The sequence below is a fragment of the Hyaena hyaena genome, unplaced genomic scaffold (assembly GCF_003009895.1).
Source record: "Hyaena hyaena isolate Hyena2069 unplaced genomic scaffold, ASM300989v1 scaffold_73, whole genome shotgun sequence".
Taxonomy (NCBI): Eukaryota; Metazoa; Chordata; class Mammalia; order Carnivora; family Hyaenidae; genus Hyaena; species Hyaena hyaena.
Genome location: NW_024080705.1, coordinates 3,893,094 through 3,910,598, shown reverse-complemented (window position 1 = coordinate 3,910,598; position 17,505 = coordinate 3,893,094). Strand labels below are relative to the sequence as shown.

The window sequence follows — 17,505 nt, the reverse complement described above, 5'->3', positions numbered from 1 at the left end:
AATGTAAACTGGTACAGCCCCTCTGGAAAACAGTGTGGAGGTTCCTCAGGAAACTAACAATAGAACTCCCTTATGACCCAGCAATAGCACTGCTAGGAATTTACCCAAGGGATACAGAAATGCTGAGGCATAGGAGCACATGTACCCCAATGTTCATAGCAGCACTCTCCACAATAGCTAAAACATGGAAAGAGCCTAAGTGTCCATCAACAGATGAATGGATCAAGAAGATGTGGTTTATCTATACCATGGAATACTACATGGCAATGAGAAACAATGAAATCTGGCCATGTGTAGCAACATGGATGGACCTTGAGGGTGTTATGCTGAGCGAAATAAGTCAGGCAGAGAAGGACAAATACCATATGTTTGCACGTATAGGAGGATTAGGAGGAACTTGACGGAGGACCAAGGGGGAGAAGAAGGGGGGAAATGGTGGGGGAATGGGAAAGAGGCAAACCATGAGAGACTCTTGAATGCTGACAAAAACTGAGGACTGATGGATGTGGGGGGGAGGGGGGGATGGGCATGAAGGAGGGCACTTTGGGGATGAGCACTGAGTGTTATGTAGAACCTAATTTGACAATAAACTATTTGTAAAAAAAAAAAAAAAATTATCTTGGGAAAAAAAAATAAAAATAAAAAAAATAAAATAAAATCATTTAAAAAAAAAAAAAAAAAAAAAAAAGGATGAGGAATAGTCCTGCCTTTTGGTATCCATTTCCCAAAGTCTACAACACAAAATAAGTTTGTGCAGATGTAATCATTCACTTCACAAATATGCACCTACTACTTGTCAGGCATTATTTTTAGGATACTTCAGCGGACCTGAAATTCTTACCCTTATGAAGGTTATATTTTTCCATGTTTAAATATGAATACAGGTGATGTCCAGAGCACACTGTCTCCGGGTATCTTGTTCATTTTATACTTCACAAGCTTCTATGTCTGAGGCAAACTTGGCTTTAACACACTCAATATACAACCTTTTTTAGAAATTAACTATAGATTTATAATAAGTAACTTATGAAAATATACCCCCAAGAACATCACTGAAAATATACTAGATATATTTGCAAGCTGTTTTTGCTCTGTTAAGTCATCATATAGCATAGCATTTGGTGAGAGGTATAAACAAAAGATACAACAAAGCTGTATTAGATAGTGATTCAGATGGCAGTGATTAGAAAACTTAACTTGATTTTGGAAAACCTAACCACTTGTGAGAGTCTGCCTACTTGAATATAAGTGTATTCACCATAGGGAAACATCCTAGGTTTTCACCATATTTTTATTAATTAAAAAATCTCATTTATAAAAAGAACACTAAGACATCCAATACTTCTACCACCCCAAAATGAAATTCTATTTCTAAAAGGCACAGCCTTCTTTTGGCTTTTGGTTAAATATGTCTGGTGATTAGATAATAGTTCACTACACTTAAAACAACTCATTCTTCTTCTGTTTAGCCCCTAAATTGTAGGGTCTGAATCCAACATGGAATTTTAGATATGGACAGCCCTAGGCCAACCACCCTGGAAATTTCCCTATTTCATTATCATAATCATTTTAAAGCTGTAATTTGACACCCATGTTACACTACTGACATACAGTTGAGTCACCTAAATTAGTACTTTTAATTTTCTGGATTTTTCAGGCTACAAACATTTTTGAAAGTAAGGAAAGTGACATAAACAACATGAGGTTGAGAAAGTTTTATTTTTCCAAGTGAAGAATAACCATATAAAAAGCTATTATCTACTTTCATTTTTATTTCATAAATCAAATGCTTTTGATGAATATCAAACAACAGGAAGCACATCAATTTCTCATAAAAAGTTGAATAAAATTTACTTTATGAAAAAAGCTAACTATTACTAATCTAATTTCAGTATAGACCATGAAAACACTTTAATGGACCAGTGTTTGAGTTCATTGAACTAGATAACAAATGTCCCTTTCAATTCCTGATGCTCCAGGTGCTTTTGATAAGCAATGTTTTCCTATCTGCCTTGTACACATATTTAACCTAAGGTCCTGACTTTATATTTACCCTTATTAAATTTTAGTTTATAAGGTTTCAAACATTAGTCCAAATTACCAACATATTTTAGAACCTTTAATTCTATCTTCTCATTTCTGTGCCATATGCAAATATAAAATGTTAGTTTTAAAATATCCCTCCAAGTCACTTGTTGAAATAGAATAACTATTAAGCCATATAGACTAGCCTTATCCTTCCAACAGGTTGAGTTCAAACAGCTACACTATCTTAGAAATGCTATCATTCAGATTACATTTCTCTACTTTTTATATAAAAAAAATCTTTAGAGAATCTAAGGATTGGGCATTAAAAGTTCTGTAGGTGAACTTCTCACCCAAGGCTCAAGCTTCCTTTATAATAGCTTAGTCAAATGGTCACTCTCCACGTATTTGAATGTCTGTGTTATTGAGAAACTCCAAATTCCTCCTTCTCAACAAAGCCCAATTCCTTTCAAGATAGTACTGTGAGAGAGCATCTTTCATTTTGTGTGGAGAGAAAGCTTTTATCCTTGTAGCTCCTATTCCTAGGCTGCAGTTCAGTCCCTCCAGAATCTTCAGAACAAGTCTTTTGCATCATAGCCCTTTAAAGATCTGATGGCAGTGACCATGTTTTTCGAAGTCTCCTTACCTTTTCCTTGCTATAATTCCCTGTTGCTTTTATGAGTTTTTCATATGACATACTTCAAGTTGTGTCACTATTCAGATCCTCTGTTAAATATGCAGAGGGCAAAGCATTATCTGTAGCCCTTCAGGCATAGTGGGAGCCAGGATGAGCCAACTCCCTGAAACTTTTCATGAACTTAATCATTTTTAATAAACAGGAATTAAATGTTACTCCATCAGCACCTCCTGACCCTCTGTTTCTCAGCCTGATTCACTCCAGGATCAATCTAGCAATATTTTTAATTGGTTTTAAATAAAATTAGAAATTAATAGAGTGCCTATTTCTGCTTAACTTAAGAGTTGTAAAAGAAATAAAATGGACTGTAAAACTACCTTCTTTGTGCTTTGTCCCCAGTCTCACTTCCTGGAAGTAACTACTATTAACATTCTCATGAAATTTTTTGAAAAATTTTCTATGACTACACAAACATATGGCTCAAACTATCTCCTTTTTTTCTCCACATAAATGGGATAATATACATACTCATTTGAAATTTGCCTTTTTCACTTATCTTGGGTATCTTCCATACCAAAACCTACATTCAGCCGACTTACTACTTTAAACAGTTTTTAACATTCTCTGTTCAGAGACATTAGGTTGGTTCCAGCTTTTGCCATTATAAGTCAAGTTGCATAAGAACCTTACTCATAGACTTTTATGCATGTGCACATATACAGCTGCACCATAAATTGCTGGAAGTCGAATTAGTGGACTTAAATGTATGTGCATGTTTTATTTCAATAGATTTGCAAAAGTAGAACTTACACAGATGGGTACTCACTCTCTCTCTCTCACACACACACACACACACACACACACTCACAATTGGGGTGCACTCCAGAACTACTAATTCTGAATTTCAAGATGTACTGTATTAAATTATATAGAGTTTAAAAAATAATTTTGGAATCCAGAGGAGGTTGAGAATGAGTTTTAGAAATTATTCTTTTTAAAAATTTCTTTAATGTTTATTGTTTTCCAGAGAGATAGAGAGCACACAAGCATGAGAGAGTGAGGGGCAGAGAGAGGGAGATAGAGGATCTGAAGCAAGTTCTTCATTGTGAGCGCAGAGCTCAATGTGGGGCTCAAACTCACAAACTGTGAGATCATTGCCTGAGCCAAAATCAAGAGTTGGCCGCTTAACTGACTGAGTCACCCAGACACCCCAGTTTTAGAACTTATTCTTTGATGAAAAGATGCTAAATCATATTAGTTTTTCTTTCTGACAGCTATATCGCATTGTTGATTCACAACAGGATTACTATCAACTAAAATCTCTAAGACTTTAGGAGGGTAAATTTTTGCTAAGCTATAATTCTTTCATTCTCTATTTGGCAATTTGTTTTATAGTGTTTTGCATATATGGTTTAATATTTATATCTATTATATTTCATCTAGGTACTGAGATTTAGTGCATATTCTGGAAATCCAAATTCTTTGTGACTAGATTCATTCAGCTAATATATGACCTTTATTCTCTTATTTTTAATTGAAAATTTTAAGAATTTAAAATTTTAATAAATTTTAAGATATATATTATTTTGTAGTCTTATCCAAATCATTAGGAAAGCACTGAAATGAACTAAATCAAGAACAGGTTGCTGTGGCCCACCAGTGCAGTCCCACTGTTGGTTTGCAACTGTATATTAATCACCCATTTTAAGGGTTATTTTTTTCATGAGCTATAACTCTAACTGTACTATAATTTTTTTCATGTTGTTAAAAGAAGACACACCTTGTTAGGAAAAGTATCATTAATGGTGTTGCCAAAAGCTTTGCTGCCTTCTATAAATATAGAATGCTTATAGAATAAGCATTCTATATTTATATGCTGCATATATATATATGCTGCATATATATATGCTGTGTTTCTGCTAAGTACAGGGGATACACATAGTGAATAAGGAAGACTAAATCATTGCCTTCATGAACTTTATGTTTGAGTGTAGAAAATGTACAATAAAAGTACACAAAATAGTATAAAATATACTTTCAAGTTGTGATGGAGACTCTAAAAGAAATAAATATGGTGATATAATGGAGTATAGCTGGAGAAATGATTTAGGGAGATTAATCTCTGAGAAAACGATATTTGAGATGGATCCTTACAAACTGAACATAACAAGAGCAGACCTCATGAGAAAAACTGCACTGGGAAGTTACCAAATGCAAACTCCCTCTGATGGGAAGAAATTTATTGTGTTCTAGAAACAAAAAGAGATCGAATGAGTGAGAAGGAAAACAATACAAGGTGTGGCTGGAGGTTAGGAAGTAGGAAGTTTATAAAAGTCTGAATAAGCCATAAAAATGCATTTTACTATAAAAGCTATAGAAAGCAATTGCTAGGATAAACATCTTTAAAATTTACTTTGGTTTTTAGATAGAAAGTAGGTTAAAGAGATATAAGTATAAGCATGGAAACCAAATGGGATGGTATTTCTGTGGTTCAAGATAGAGGTGATGGCAGCATAGGCTAAGATGCTGACAGACAAGATGGAGAAAAGTATATAATTCAAGGTAAATATTTTTGGGAAAATTGATAGGACTTGTTACGGATTCAATAGGAAAAACAGCCCTCAGATATCACTAGGATGTAAACTTCACAAGGACAAGGGTTTTCATGTTTGTTTTCTTTGCTATTTGCCTTACACGTACATAAGGAATACCTACCACATAGTATATGTTCAATAAATATTTACTGAATGAAGAAAGGAAAACTTCTAGGTTTTTCCCCAGAGCAACTAGGTGAATAAGAATGCTATTAACTAAAATCAGTAAGACTGAAGAAGTAGCAGAATTAAATGGGGATGGAACAATCAGGATTTCCATTATGGCTATTTTAAGTGTATTCTAGATATCAGAGTGGAAATGTCATGACTATCCTAAATCTGCGTGTGGCTTTTAGGGGAGAGATCTGGCCTAGAGAGAAAAGTTTGGAAGCCATCAGCATGTAGCCATGGAATTTATTGTAATAAATAATAAAAAGCTGAAGAGCCCTGAAGGACATTATTAAAAAAAAAAGATTGATTATGGAGATACATAAAACATTTAAATAAGCATTTATTAATAAAATATTTATTAATGGAAAAATCCAGTATCTCAAAGAGCCATCATTCCTAAAATAATCTTAAATACAAGACATTTTAACAATTTCAATAAAAATTCTAATGTACTTTCATGAAACTTGACAAGTTGATCCTGAAAGTTATAGGAACAAGCAAAAAGGAAGAAGAGCAATAATTAAAAACAAAGCACCACCAACTACAGCAAGAAAAATGAAGTGAGCCAAACTGCCTAGAGATAAACAGATTTAGTATAAAAACATAGTTAAGATACTGCAGTACTGTTTCAGGGATAAAGAAACAGACCAGTGGAACAGAATAGAGAGTCCAGAAGTTTGTGTGCTTTGAAATGTATTTCAATTTACCTATCAACCTATATATACATATGCAATAGTAGTAAGTAAATTATACATATTTGATATATATTTATTACACATATACAATGCATTATATAAAACATGTATACCAATGCAAATATTATAAATATATATCCGATACATATGTGTATACAAATATACATATATAAAACAATACAAATGTTTTTAAAAGTGTATGTATGTGTGTGTGTGTGTGTGAGAGAGAGACAGAGAGAGAGAGAGAGGAGAGAGAGAGAGAGAGAGACAAACAATGATAGCATTTCACATTAATTCGGAAAGGATCAACTATTCAATACATGATAGTGACCCAATGGTTAGACATAAAAACAAATTTTAGATGAAGTAAAGATGTAAATGTTAAATAACAATACTTCTGCCTTTTTAATAAAAAATGTGAAAACTACATAACATTTTTATTGAGAGAATCTCTTGACAAGGTACAAACTAATTAGCCATGATACAGGGTATGTGTTCAATAAGTACCTATTGAAGGAATTAAAAGATAGATCATTAAAGTTCTTGAAATCCTCTATGATTAAAATATTATTTTAAAAGTTAAAAGCTGTAGTCAACAAAGGATATTTTTAACAAACCTAAGCAATACAATAAAAAAGAAAGAGACAATCGAACTTAAAATTAGAGACAGATATAGGCAATTCACGGAATTAGAAAGCCAAATGGTTAACAAACAATATGAAAAAATACTTTCTTTAGTAATCAAAAAATTATAAGTTTAAACCAGTGAGATATAGTTAATACTTTTCAGATTCAAAAGACATTTTATTTTTAAAAACAGTTTATTTATTTTGAGATAGAAAGAGAGAGAGAGAGAGAGTGTGTGTGTGTGTGTGTGTGTGTGTGTGAGAGAGAGAGCAGGGGGGGGCAGTGAGAGAGGGAAACAGAGGATTTGAACTGGGCTCTGCACTGTCAGCTCAGTGTCCACCATAGGGTTTGAACTCAAACTGTGAAATCACGACCTGAGCCTAAATCAAGAGTTGGATGCTTAACCAAATGAACCACCCAGGTGCCCCAAGACAATTTAAAAAGTGACAGCATAGGGACACCTGGATGGCTCAGTTGGTTAAGCATCCGACTTCGGCTCAAGTCATAATCTCACGGTTCATGGGTTTGAGCCCTGCGTCAGGCTCTGTGCTGACAGCTAGCTCAGAGCCTGGAGCCTGCTTCAGATTCTGTGTCTCCCTCTCTCTCTGACCGTCCCTTGTTCATGCTGTCCTCTCTCTCTCTCTCAATCTCTCTCTCTCTCTCTCTCTCAGAAATAAATAAAACATTAAAAAATTTAAAAAAATAAAAATAAAAAGTGACAGCATCAAGTGTAATCCACAATGTGGAGAAATGAGAACTCTCCTAGACTGCTAAGGGGAATAGAAATGATTCAACCACTTTAGGGACCTGGCTGCACTATTCTGGTTCCTTGTGAGATCTCATAGACATCAGTTGAGAGATCTCAGTTGCAAGTCCTCTAGACACCACTTCTCCAGACAGCTTTTATTTGTTAATCAACATTACATCCAAAGGAAGAAACTCCCTTACTTTTGATCAATATTCTTAGAGATGAAATTGTCAGCAAGGCAAATCAAGAATTTAACACATACTCTACTTTTAAAAAAAATGAGCATCTCATCAGATATCCAGAGACCTGCAGTCTCTAATCATTGTTATAGTTCACATATTTAGAACATTTGTGATTTCTATTAGGAAGTAATTATCTGTATTATCTCTTAATTATTCTAAGGCAGGGTGTTTAAGATTACCCTTAGATGTATCCTGATTTGTGGTTCAAAACACTACTCCTAGGAATAATTCCTTATTAATATGTTCCTTTGCAGATAAACAAACAAACAAACAAACAAAAACTTCTGAATTGCAGACAAAACATTTCTTGCCTTTTTTGAAACCCATGTCTTCTTTGGATAAAAGAGGGAAAAATGTTATTCCTTTCTTTTTAAAAAATTATAAATTTTGTTTCAATGTTTATTTTTGAAGCAGAGAGAGACAGAGAAGGAGTGGGGACAGGCAGAGAGAAAGACACAGAATCCAAAGCAGGCTTCAGGCTCTGACTTGTCAGTATAGAGCCTGATGCAGGGCTTGAACTCAGATCATGACCTGAGCCGAAGTTGGATGCTCAACCAACTGAGCCACCCAGGCACCCCAAAAGTTATTCCTTTCATACTATGAAATTTCAAGATAAATGGCAACTAGTGATAAAATTGTTGGACAAAGACCTGCTTATTATACTTATATATAATTCACATTATACTTATCTCTCACAAAAGTCAGATATGGTCCCTTAGGGAATGTTACAAAAACCAGGTGCTAAGTAAAGAACTAGGTACTTAGTAAAGAATAAAGCTTGACCTTAGGACAAGTCATCTTCTGTGTTTAAAACAAATATTTTAATATGTTTCCATATATATATATATATATATATATATATATAAAGGTCTGAAGCATTATATATAATTTTTATACTTAGTGTAATGAAAGAGACAGCAACTTAGTTATCATACCTGTGGACACAAGGTTTCCAGGTGATTCGCTGCAATTTTGACAATTTTAATCCCATCTTCGTTTGTTGACATGGAACAAGCAAGATTTGCCACCTTAAATACAATCCAAATTAATGGAATTTATTTCAGATTATTCAAGAAATGCAGAAACATTTGCTATCCTAAATAGGTTAGAGCATGTACATACTCATTGAAAAATCTCAGTGATAACCAGTAGCATTCTCATAAATGTCACTGCTCTCTGTTTTATGGAAGTATTCAAAGGATCTGTTAAAACAATTAACACAAAGGGCTCTAGAAAATGGTTTAAAACAAAAAGGAAGATGGATGATTGAATCAGTCAACTCTATCCAGTCTCTTGGTATTGACATCTAACCCATAATAAGATGTTAACTATTATGGTTTCCTATAGGACTGAAAAAAAAGTATATCTATGGATTGAATGCTAATAGGTTCTTGGAATCTCATATAGCTATGGTTTATTTTAAGTCTGTAATTGTTTATTATTTTTTTATCCCCTTGCGGTCTATTGTGCATACTTCAGTTGCATTAGGCATGACTATATCTTTACTCCTGTTTTATTCAGCATCAAATATATTACAAAGCTGGACAAATACAAGATAATTAAATTCTTCCTGTTCTTGATTTTCTACTACAACTTCATGGGCATTGTCTGACATTCCAGCAGTCAGTTTGATTCAAGCATTAGTCGCACCTAAATTCCTTTATACATTATTGCTTTTGAAACTTGCACTCTTTTCCAGTGAAATAATCACCTTTACCTAAGTCCAATATTTACAGATACTTTCTTTATACCATGAAAGAGCCACAAGAAAGAGTATGGGATTCCTTTCCTTTCCTTTGACCCTGACTTTTATTCATTTTTCTTGCTAGCAGATGAATGGGTGTGTACAGAGGCAGTGTTCCCTATGATCTACAAGATATGTCACTGTCTTCATCACTGCAAGGAAATAGCTTTTTTAAAAATCATTTTTCTAACTTTCTTAACATCTCTGTTGGCTACTATATACTTCAAAACATTACAGATTTTATGACTCCAATCCAAAATGAATTCAGTTGCAGAAAACCACACGTTAGCTCAAGCAATGGAAGCAGACAGAAACATATCCCTGGATCACAATTGTAGGGCACCACAAAATGTAACTTAAGTGGATTTACAGTCTCCTTTTTAAAAAAAAATTATTTTTGAGACAGAGAGAGACAGAGCATGAGTGAGGGAGGGGCAGAGAAAGAGGGAGACACAGAATCTGAAACAGGTTCCAGGCTCTGAGCTGTAGGCACAGAACCCGACACGGGGCTCGAACCCACAAACCATGTGATCATGACCTGAGCTGAAGTCAGATGCTTAACCGACTGAGCCACCCAGGCACCCAACAGTCTCCTTTTTTATAACATTACTTTTAATATGTGAATAGTGAAACAATTCCTTGATTTGCATTTACATATAATGCAATAACAGCCATACATTATTTAATTGGGGAAGGGCATTGTTCACTTTATTAATGTACATGAAAGTGGCTTATTTGAAAAGGGCTTTTGTTGGCTTGAAGGTCACAATGCTTCAACTTTCAAATCTGACACACAATTAGCACATTTGTGAATTAGTTGAAAAGGGCAGTAGTTTCTGTGCCTTTCTCCCCCACCCCAAAGCCCCACTCACAGAGAGTGCAATTCAGCAATCTAATCATGTTGCCATGTATTATAATAATTTGCACTGCACTGAAAATCTCTATCTGTAAATTTGACCACTGTTTGTTTTAAGTAACATTTTAAAAATACGTATTATTGTCTCAATCTTTCAGTCAAATCAAATAAATGCTCACCAATCCGAAGTTTAAAAAATTATAAAAACATGCCCCATATACTCTTATTTTTTAATGTATCATCTTTCTCATTTTTCCCTTTTTTGAAGCTTATTTATTTATTTTTGAGATAGAGAGGAAGCAGTGGACAGGCAAAGAGAGAGAGTGAGAGAATCCCAAGCAAACTCCACACTCAGTGTGAAGCAGACTCATGGATTGATCCCATGACCACACGAGCATGACCTGAAAGGAAACTAAGTCAGATGCTTAACCAACTGAGCCATCCAGGCACCTCTCTTTTTTGTTTCTGTCTTTTAAAAGCAGACATTCTTGTGCTGGAAATTTGCTAGTCATCTTGTTTATTGCAATCCAATTCAGTGACTAACAATATGGAAATGATGCTAAACACAAAATTTCTGTTTATATTAGTGGACTTAAGTTTTACAAACTCTCAATTGGAAATGTAGTACAACTAAGTGTTTTCTACTCAATTAATGATTATCCTAATACTCTTTTTTCCTTTATGCAGACATACCTGAAATTCTCCTTACCAGAACTGTTTTATGTCAGTAAATTTTCTAAATAATCAGGTACTATTTCCAGATAAAGGCAAGTGGAATTTTAGTGACACTTTATACAAATTTGAATTTATAAGAGTGCTAGTCTTTGTGACAAAACGAAACAAAAAAAAGTTAAAAGATGGAAATAAAATCTCTTTATGTTTCTAATCTGAGTGAGTTGTGACATATTTTCCAAAGGCACATCAATGTGTAAATGAAAGTCAAATTTCTTCTAAGAATATTCCTAAATTCTGTGTGGCTTTTTAGGAAGCCAGTTATGTTTCTAAGCACAGCATGAAGGCAACTCCCTACTAATCAAAGAAAACAGCATGCAAATAAAATATTTTGTATAGTAGCTTGAGATATTTGGACATCTGACATCTTTTATATATCTAATTTTGACAGTGTTTCCAAATCCGTGTAAAGCTTCATTATTCAAGAGATCCTTGTGGAAAGTTTCTGCCCACTAAGGGAAATTAGGACATAGGAAGGTTTTAGAGACAAACATATCTGGGTTTGAACCTGATTTCCACAACTAATAAGCATTTGACCATGGGCAAAATGTTAACTTCTCTAAGCTGGTTTTGTAACCTGAAAAATGGGTATGATAATACCTATAGCATTGGAGTCTTTTGAGGATTAAACAAGAGAGGGTGAAGAGATGGCCTGATAGCACTAGGTAGGCTTGATCATGTATGAATTTCCTCCCATTTCACCTATCTCTCTACCAGTGGAGGGTGGGAAAGAACAGTCACTCTATTAAGAGGTTTTACAGATGATTCTTAAAGTAATTAACATTTGTTCTCATCCTGCTGACATTTCTTCTCCTCTACCTGGTTCTTAATTCACGTTTTGTATACCAATTTTCTTTAAAAATTTTTAATGTTCATTTATTTTGAGAGAGAGAGAGAGAGAGAGAGAATAAGCAGGGGAGGGGCAGAGGAAAAGGGAGACAGAAGATCTGAAGCCGCACAGACCCCACACAGAAGATCTGACAGCACAGACCCCACACAGGGCTCAAACTCATGAACTGTGAGATCATGACCTGAGCTGAAGTCAAGACACTTAACTGACTGAGCGACTCAGGCACTCCTTGTGTACCATTTTATATGCTCCTGTCATCTTTTGGTTCTACTCTTCCATGTGGCATAGAACAGGGTACCCTTCACTCCCTATCCTATGGTCTTAAGTCAGAAATTCTTACTCTGGAATCTGTAGAACCCTGCCAGTTAGGCTAGTTCTGTCCCTTGTTTTCCCATCAAGATCAGGGAGATGGCCATGCTTGACTCAAAGGAATGGCACATTAATGGTAAAGCCAAGGACAGCTATAAAGAAGATATTTGGGGATCTGAGGTATTGTCAAGGTCTTTTCAATCAGTCTACCATCTATAAGCTCAGCTCTGCTTTTCATCATTACTTTGTTCTGATCTGATAAAGGGATTGTATTTTAAAAGTACTAAATACCAAAGCATGAACATCCTAATGTGAAGCTTTATCCAGTCTCAGCAGCACTCGTGGTCCTTGCAGTCAGCTTAGACAACTGAAATGCTATTGTTGCTATGAGCAAGCTTGCTGTTTGGACAGCTGTTCATCACACATCATTCAGTCTGTCACTATGCAGTTCTCACACAGGTATTTACCCGCAGTATTTCTCAAGGACATGAAGCAAACTTTGATGTTTGACAAGATTTCCATTGCCACACACGCACCGTTTATATGTAGGTCACATAACTAATTGTAATATCATGTCACTGTGTTTCCTAGCAATCAGTGGAGGATAAAGGTCACTGTCTCATTTTCCTTCATTTTCCTCTCTGGCAGATGGTCATGCAGCTCCTGTGTAAACACTTTCAAGACAGAGAATTTCAGAGACAGAATTTTAGTCAGTAGCATATCAATGGTAATAGGATGTGATTGTGCAGGGAGCAAATATTCTTAGGAAAGTATCTGAGACATCAATATTTATTAGGCTGATAGAAGAGGATAACCCTACCATAGGTCTTAGAAAAAGCGATCAGGGATAGAGAAGTTTACCCACAATAATCTGAGGTCCTAGAGGCTGGGAGAAGAGAAAGTTTCAAGAAGACAATCTCAAATATCATATACTGAGAGGTCAATTAGTAACCCTGAAATTGTCCATTAATTCAGCCACATGGAGGCCCATTCTTAGAGTGTTGGAGTGGAATGTTGATAGTCAAACTAGCCTACTGTGGTCAGAGAATTGCTTAGGTGTTGATGTAGTCCGTGTGTTTTATGACTCAAAGCAGAGAACTAGAGACTATCTGGACAATACTCACTCTTTCACTCCCATATATATCCATTTCTTTTGATTTCACCTCTCAAACATCTCCTTAATCATCCTTTCTTGCTCCCCACCCTCATCATGCATAAGAGTTCTTTTTCTCTTTGTTTCAGATATAAAACCTACTTTCAGATATCTATACTTCCTTCTGCAACAAGATATTTGCACATGCTGCTTTCTTTTATCTGGAATATGCTCCCCTCCTTCTTCACTGTCACCCTTATACCCCTTAGATCTGCTTAACTGCCATCTATCAGATATCTGCTCAAAAGTAATTCCTTTAACAGTTTTTCATGAACCCTACATCTCCCACCCACCCTGGAGACTTCCCTCTGTCCAAGCCAGGTTTTTCCTTTTGCAGCATGAGTCTCAGTTTGTGATTACACATTCACTGAAAAGATTATTTGATTTGTGATCATTTCCTCTGCTGTGTAAGTACCAGGTCCTTACCCGTGTTTGCTCTTCAAAGGGCTCTCAATTCCTAGTCCTTGATACACGATAGCCAAATAATAATAGTTCTTCAGTAAATGAATACATGGATGAATGCACAAATTAATATGCTTAAGAATGTGTCATTCTCAAAGACAATGCACAATGGAGCTTAGTAGAAGGAGACAACAGCAGAAAGTCAGGACAAGCAAGAAAGGGGAATGAAATATCTCTTTGAAATTCATTTTTAATGTTCCACAAAGGTTTAGACAGCTGGAATTCAAAGAAAAGTAACACACTTTTCTTGTAGTCTGGTCATCATACTTAACAAAGCATGGGGGAGCAGTTTCTTTCAAATTTTTCTTTCACTTAAGATATCAAACTGGGAACAACTGACTAGCTCCCAACTTTGCTTTTAATTTATTTATTTTTAATCAAGTAAAATAACTGTTCAAAAGGCCCAAGCTGGCTGCCAAATGCTGGTGAGTATGGCAGATGGAAAGAGGCATGAAAACTGCCATCAACAAACCCAGGACCTTCGAGTCTCCTGCAGAATGTAATGTGATGAATGTTTTGTTTCCAGACCTGCCTGGCTCAGAGGCCTGGGACTGAGCCTGAGCCATGTAGGAGGGAGTCTGTGATCTCCCAATGTTGGCATCCAAGTGATTTCTGGCTCAACCAGCCAGCTTTTCTATTTCTCCTGGTGAAACAGTGCTGCCCTGATGCTCTTTGTAGTAACAAGAAATGAGCATGAATTACAAGTTGTTTAGAGTGTTCCAGTAAATAGAATTGTACCAGAGAAGCGCAAGGCAAGATGCAAGAGAAAAATTGTAATCAAGCAACAAATGTTGAGTATGCACCTTTTATGTGGGCCGGGAACTGCCAGGGAAATCAAAGACCATGGAAGCAAATCTCAGAAAATATAATTGATTTAAGGGAACACATGAGAGAGAATAAACCTCTAGCATCCAGGTACAATAGGAAGCTAGAAGTAGTGGACCTCATAGAAACAAGTACAGTCAGAGTGTTTCAAGAAAACAAATTATTACCAAGGAACTTCATACTCCCTTGGACTTTGCATCTCAAGCCACCTCCCAAACTTTATGAACATTTACTCACACAATCCTGTCTCTGAATTACTTTACTTAGTGCGACAATTTACCTGTCTTCAGTTATCCATCTGTAAGAGGAGGGACAGATTAGTTATTTGATTTGTAAGCTCCCTCCCATTTTGATAATTGCCTTTTAGTGATTGTGTAGCGTAATAGCAAAATTAGATAGGAATTAGGCAGGGGACAGAGCTATCAGGCAATTTAAATAAAATATTAGCAACTTAAATCGAGCTGTGTACAAAAAGAACAGCAAGACAATGTAGTTCATCCTAGGAATAAGCCAGTAGCTCATAATTGGGAAATCTAACTATAAAGTCCCTTGCTTTACTATATTTCAACAGATTTTGGAAAAGCATTTGATGATAGTTTTATGCCTATTCTTATTAATGTAAAATAAAGCTAAACAAGGAAACAAAAACACTTTATTGATCTATGACTAGAAAGAATCATTCTTAACATGAAACAAATTCCAGAAATTTACAGCAAATGCCCTGCTCAAAAGTCAAGATTAAAATAAGTATTTGCACCATCATGGAGGTTAATCAATATTTCACTGAAGGTTCTAGTCAATGTAAATGAGCCTACAAAATAACTGATAGCTAAACTATTGTACAGAGGGTGACAAAATTGCCTACCTAAAGAATGCAAGATAATGAACTGAAAAGCTGTTATCACCACTGAGTATTCAGTCATATGTCTTAATGCAGGATGAATAAAAATATGTATTACTTTTCTATACCTCAGCTAGCATCAAAATAAAAGTCTTAGTAACCCAATGTCTGTCATAATAGCAACTAAAGTTATAGATTTCATGGTGAGATACCTATTATACGACCATATTATATACATACATATATTAAATCTTACATAATGACATAAAAGAACAACTGGATAAATGGGAAGAATATCATATTCCTGAATGAGAATGCTCAATATTGTAAAATGAAATGTCACCACTCACTAAATTTGTCTACTAATTTAATAGATCTAAATGGAACTTTGTTTAATTTTAATGTATATCTGGAAGAATATGTGAAAGAGTAGCAAATATGATTTACAAACACAAAAAAGAATAAAGGAAAATATACTGATTAATTAAAACATTCAGAAATTTAGTGTTTTTCAGAGCAAAGGGAAAAAATAATGGTGGTGGCTCAATTCACTACTACTTGATGAGAGGTTGGGGGAGTTCAACGTATGTAAAATAATTGGCATATCTGATTGCATAATTTTTTTAAATTTCAAAATAATGAAAACCTATAAAGTCAAAATGCAAAAGATAAAAAAAAAATTGGTATAGGATTTTATAAACCAAACAAGATTAGTATGCCTAAGGCATAAATAATTCCTAAACATCAATGAGGAAAAGGCGGCATTAAAAATGGACAAAGTATTTAACCAGACACTTCACATATGAAATACAATTACTAATAAATACATTAAAAGATTCTTAACATACTTTTTCATCTATTAAGCAAGAAATACAACTAAAACAAGAAAATGACATATTTCCTTGTCATATAGGCAATAATTATAAAGCTTGATATTTTCCAGTATTGCTGAAGGTATAGGGAAGTAATTGAAAGGTAAATGGCCAAAGTCTTAGAAGGCAGCATACCCTCATCTATGAAAATTTAAAATTTGCAAAACTGCAGCAATTCAATTTAATGTAATCCGTCCTTCAGAGATGCTTGCATATATGAGCAAATATATAGTCATGGGAAGGTCATTGCAACTTTTTGTAAAAGTGAAAAAGGATTCTAACTATTCATCAATGGAGAATAAATTAAATTATGTAATACTATGATTCTGTAAAAAAGTAAAAAAACTTTCTGCTAGAATAATATATCTAAAATATATAATTTAAGAAGAAATGGTAGTAGAAGATATGTTCTCATTTAAACAAAATTATCTCTTCCAGTTATTCATAAATGCAAAATATAATGAATACAGTGATAAACCCCAAGTATTAACATGAGTCGTATATAGGAAAGGAAGTGCTTTCAGTATAGCAATGAAGAGAGCACTCCATTTAAACTGTGTGTTTCTATCTATTTTTCACTATATAACCTAATAAAAAACAAAATAAAGATGATTGATGAAATAGTTCTATATGCGCAGACTTGGAAACATGCCAATGACAAGGAAAACAGATTATATAACATAATCTCATTTATTAAAGATGATGAGTGTGTGTGTGTGTGTGTGTGTGTGTGTATGAAAGTGTGTTATCTAAAATGTTGTTCCCCAAAATGGAAAATTGTGGTTAACTCTAAAAACTAAGACTCAAGATAACTTCAACTTTATTTCTTCACACTTTAAAAATTTATAGTTGAGAATGAATCATTTTTATAAGCAAAAACTTCAAATGATTTTATTTTGAAAAATAATTCTGAGAATCCAAAACTATTTAAAAGTAGATTTTCCATAAAATACAGACATATAATGATTCAGTGCTACTAGATAGAAAATAGTGTTTATTACTTCATATGTTATTAATTTAAAATGATGATTCACAAATATGATTGATAATACAAACAGGAAAACCGGCAGTGTTTTTTTTTATCTCATGCTTATTTAATATAATGGCCAATATTAAATGAAT

General features: G+C 34.5%; 1 protein-coding gene across 1 annotated transcript in view; it reads right to left on the bottom strand.

The window, feature by feature from the left end:
* Window positions 1-17,505, bottom strand: part of CTNNA3 (catenin alpha 3) — a 1,079,366-nt gene that overhangs the window by 69,956 nt on the left and 991,905 nt on the right. The window contains exon 10 of the mRNA XM_039233287.1: window positions 8,675-8,767. Within this exon, the coding sequence (XP_039089218.1) occupies window positions 8,675-8,767 (93 nt within the window). The remainder of the gene's footprint in view (window positions 1-8,674; window positions 8,768-17,505) is intronic.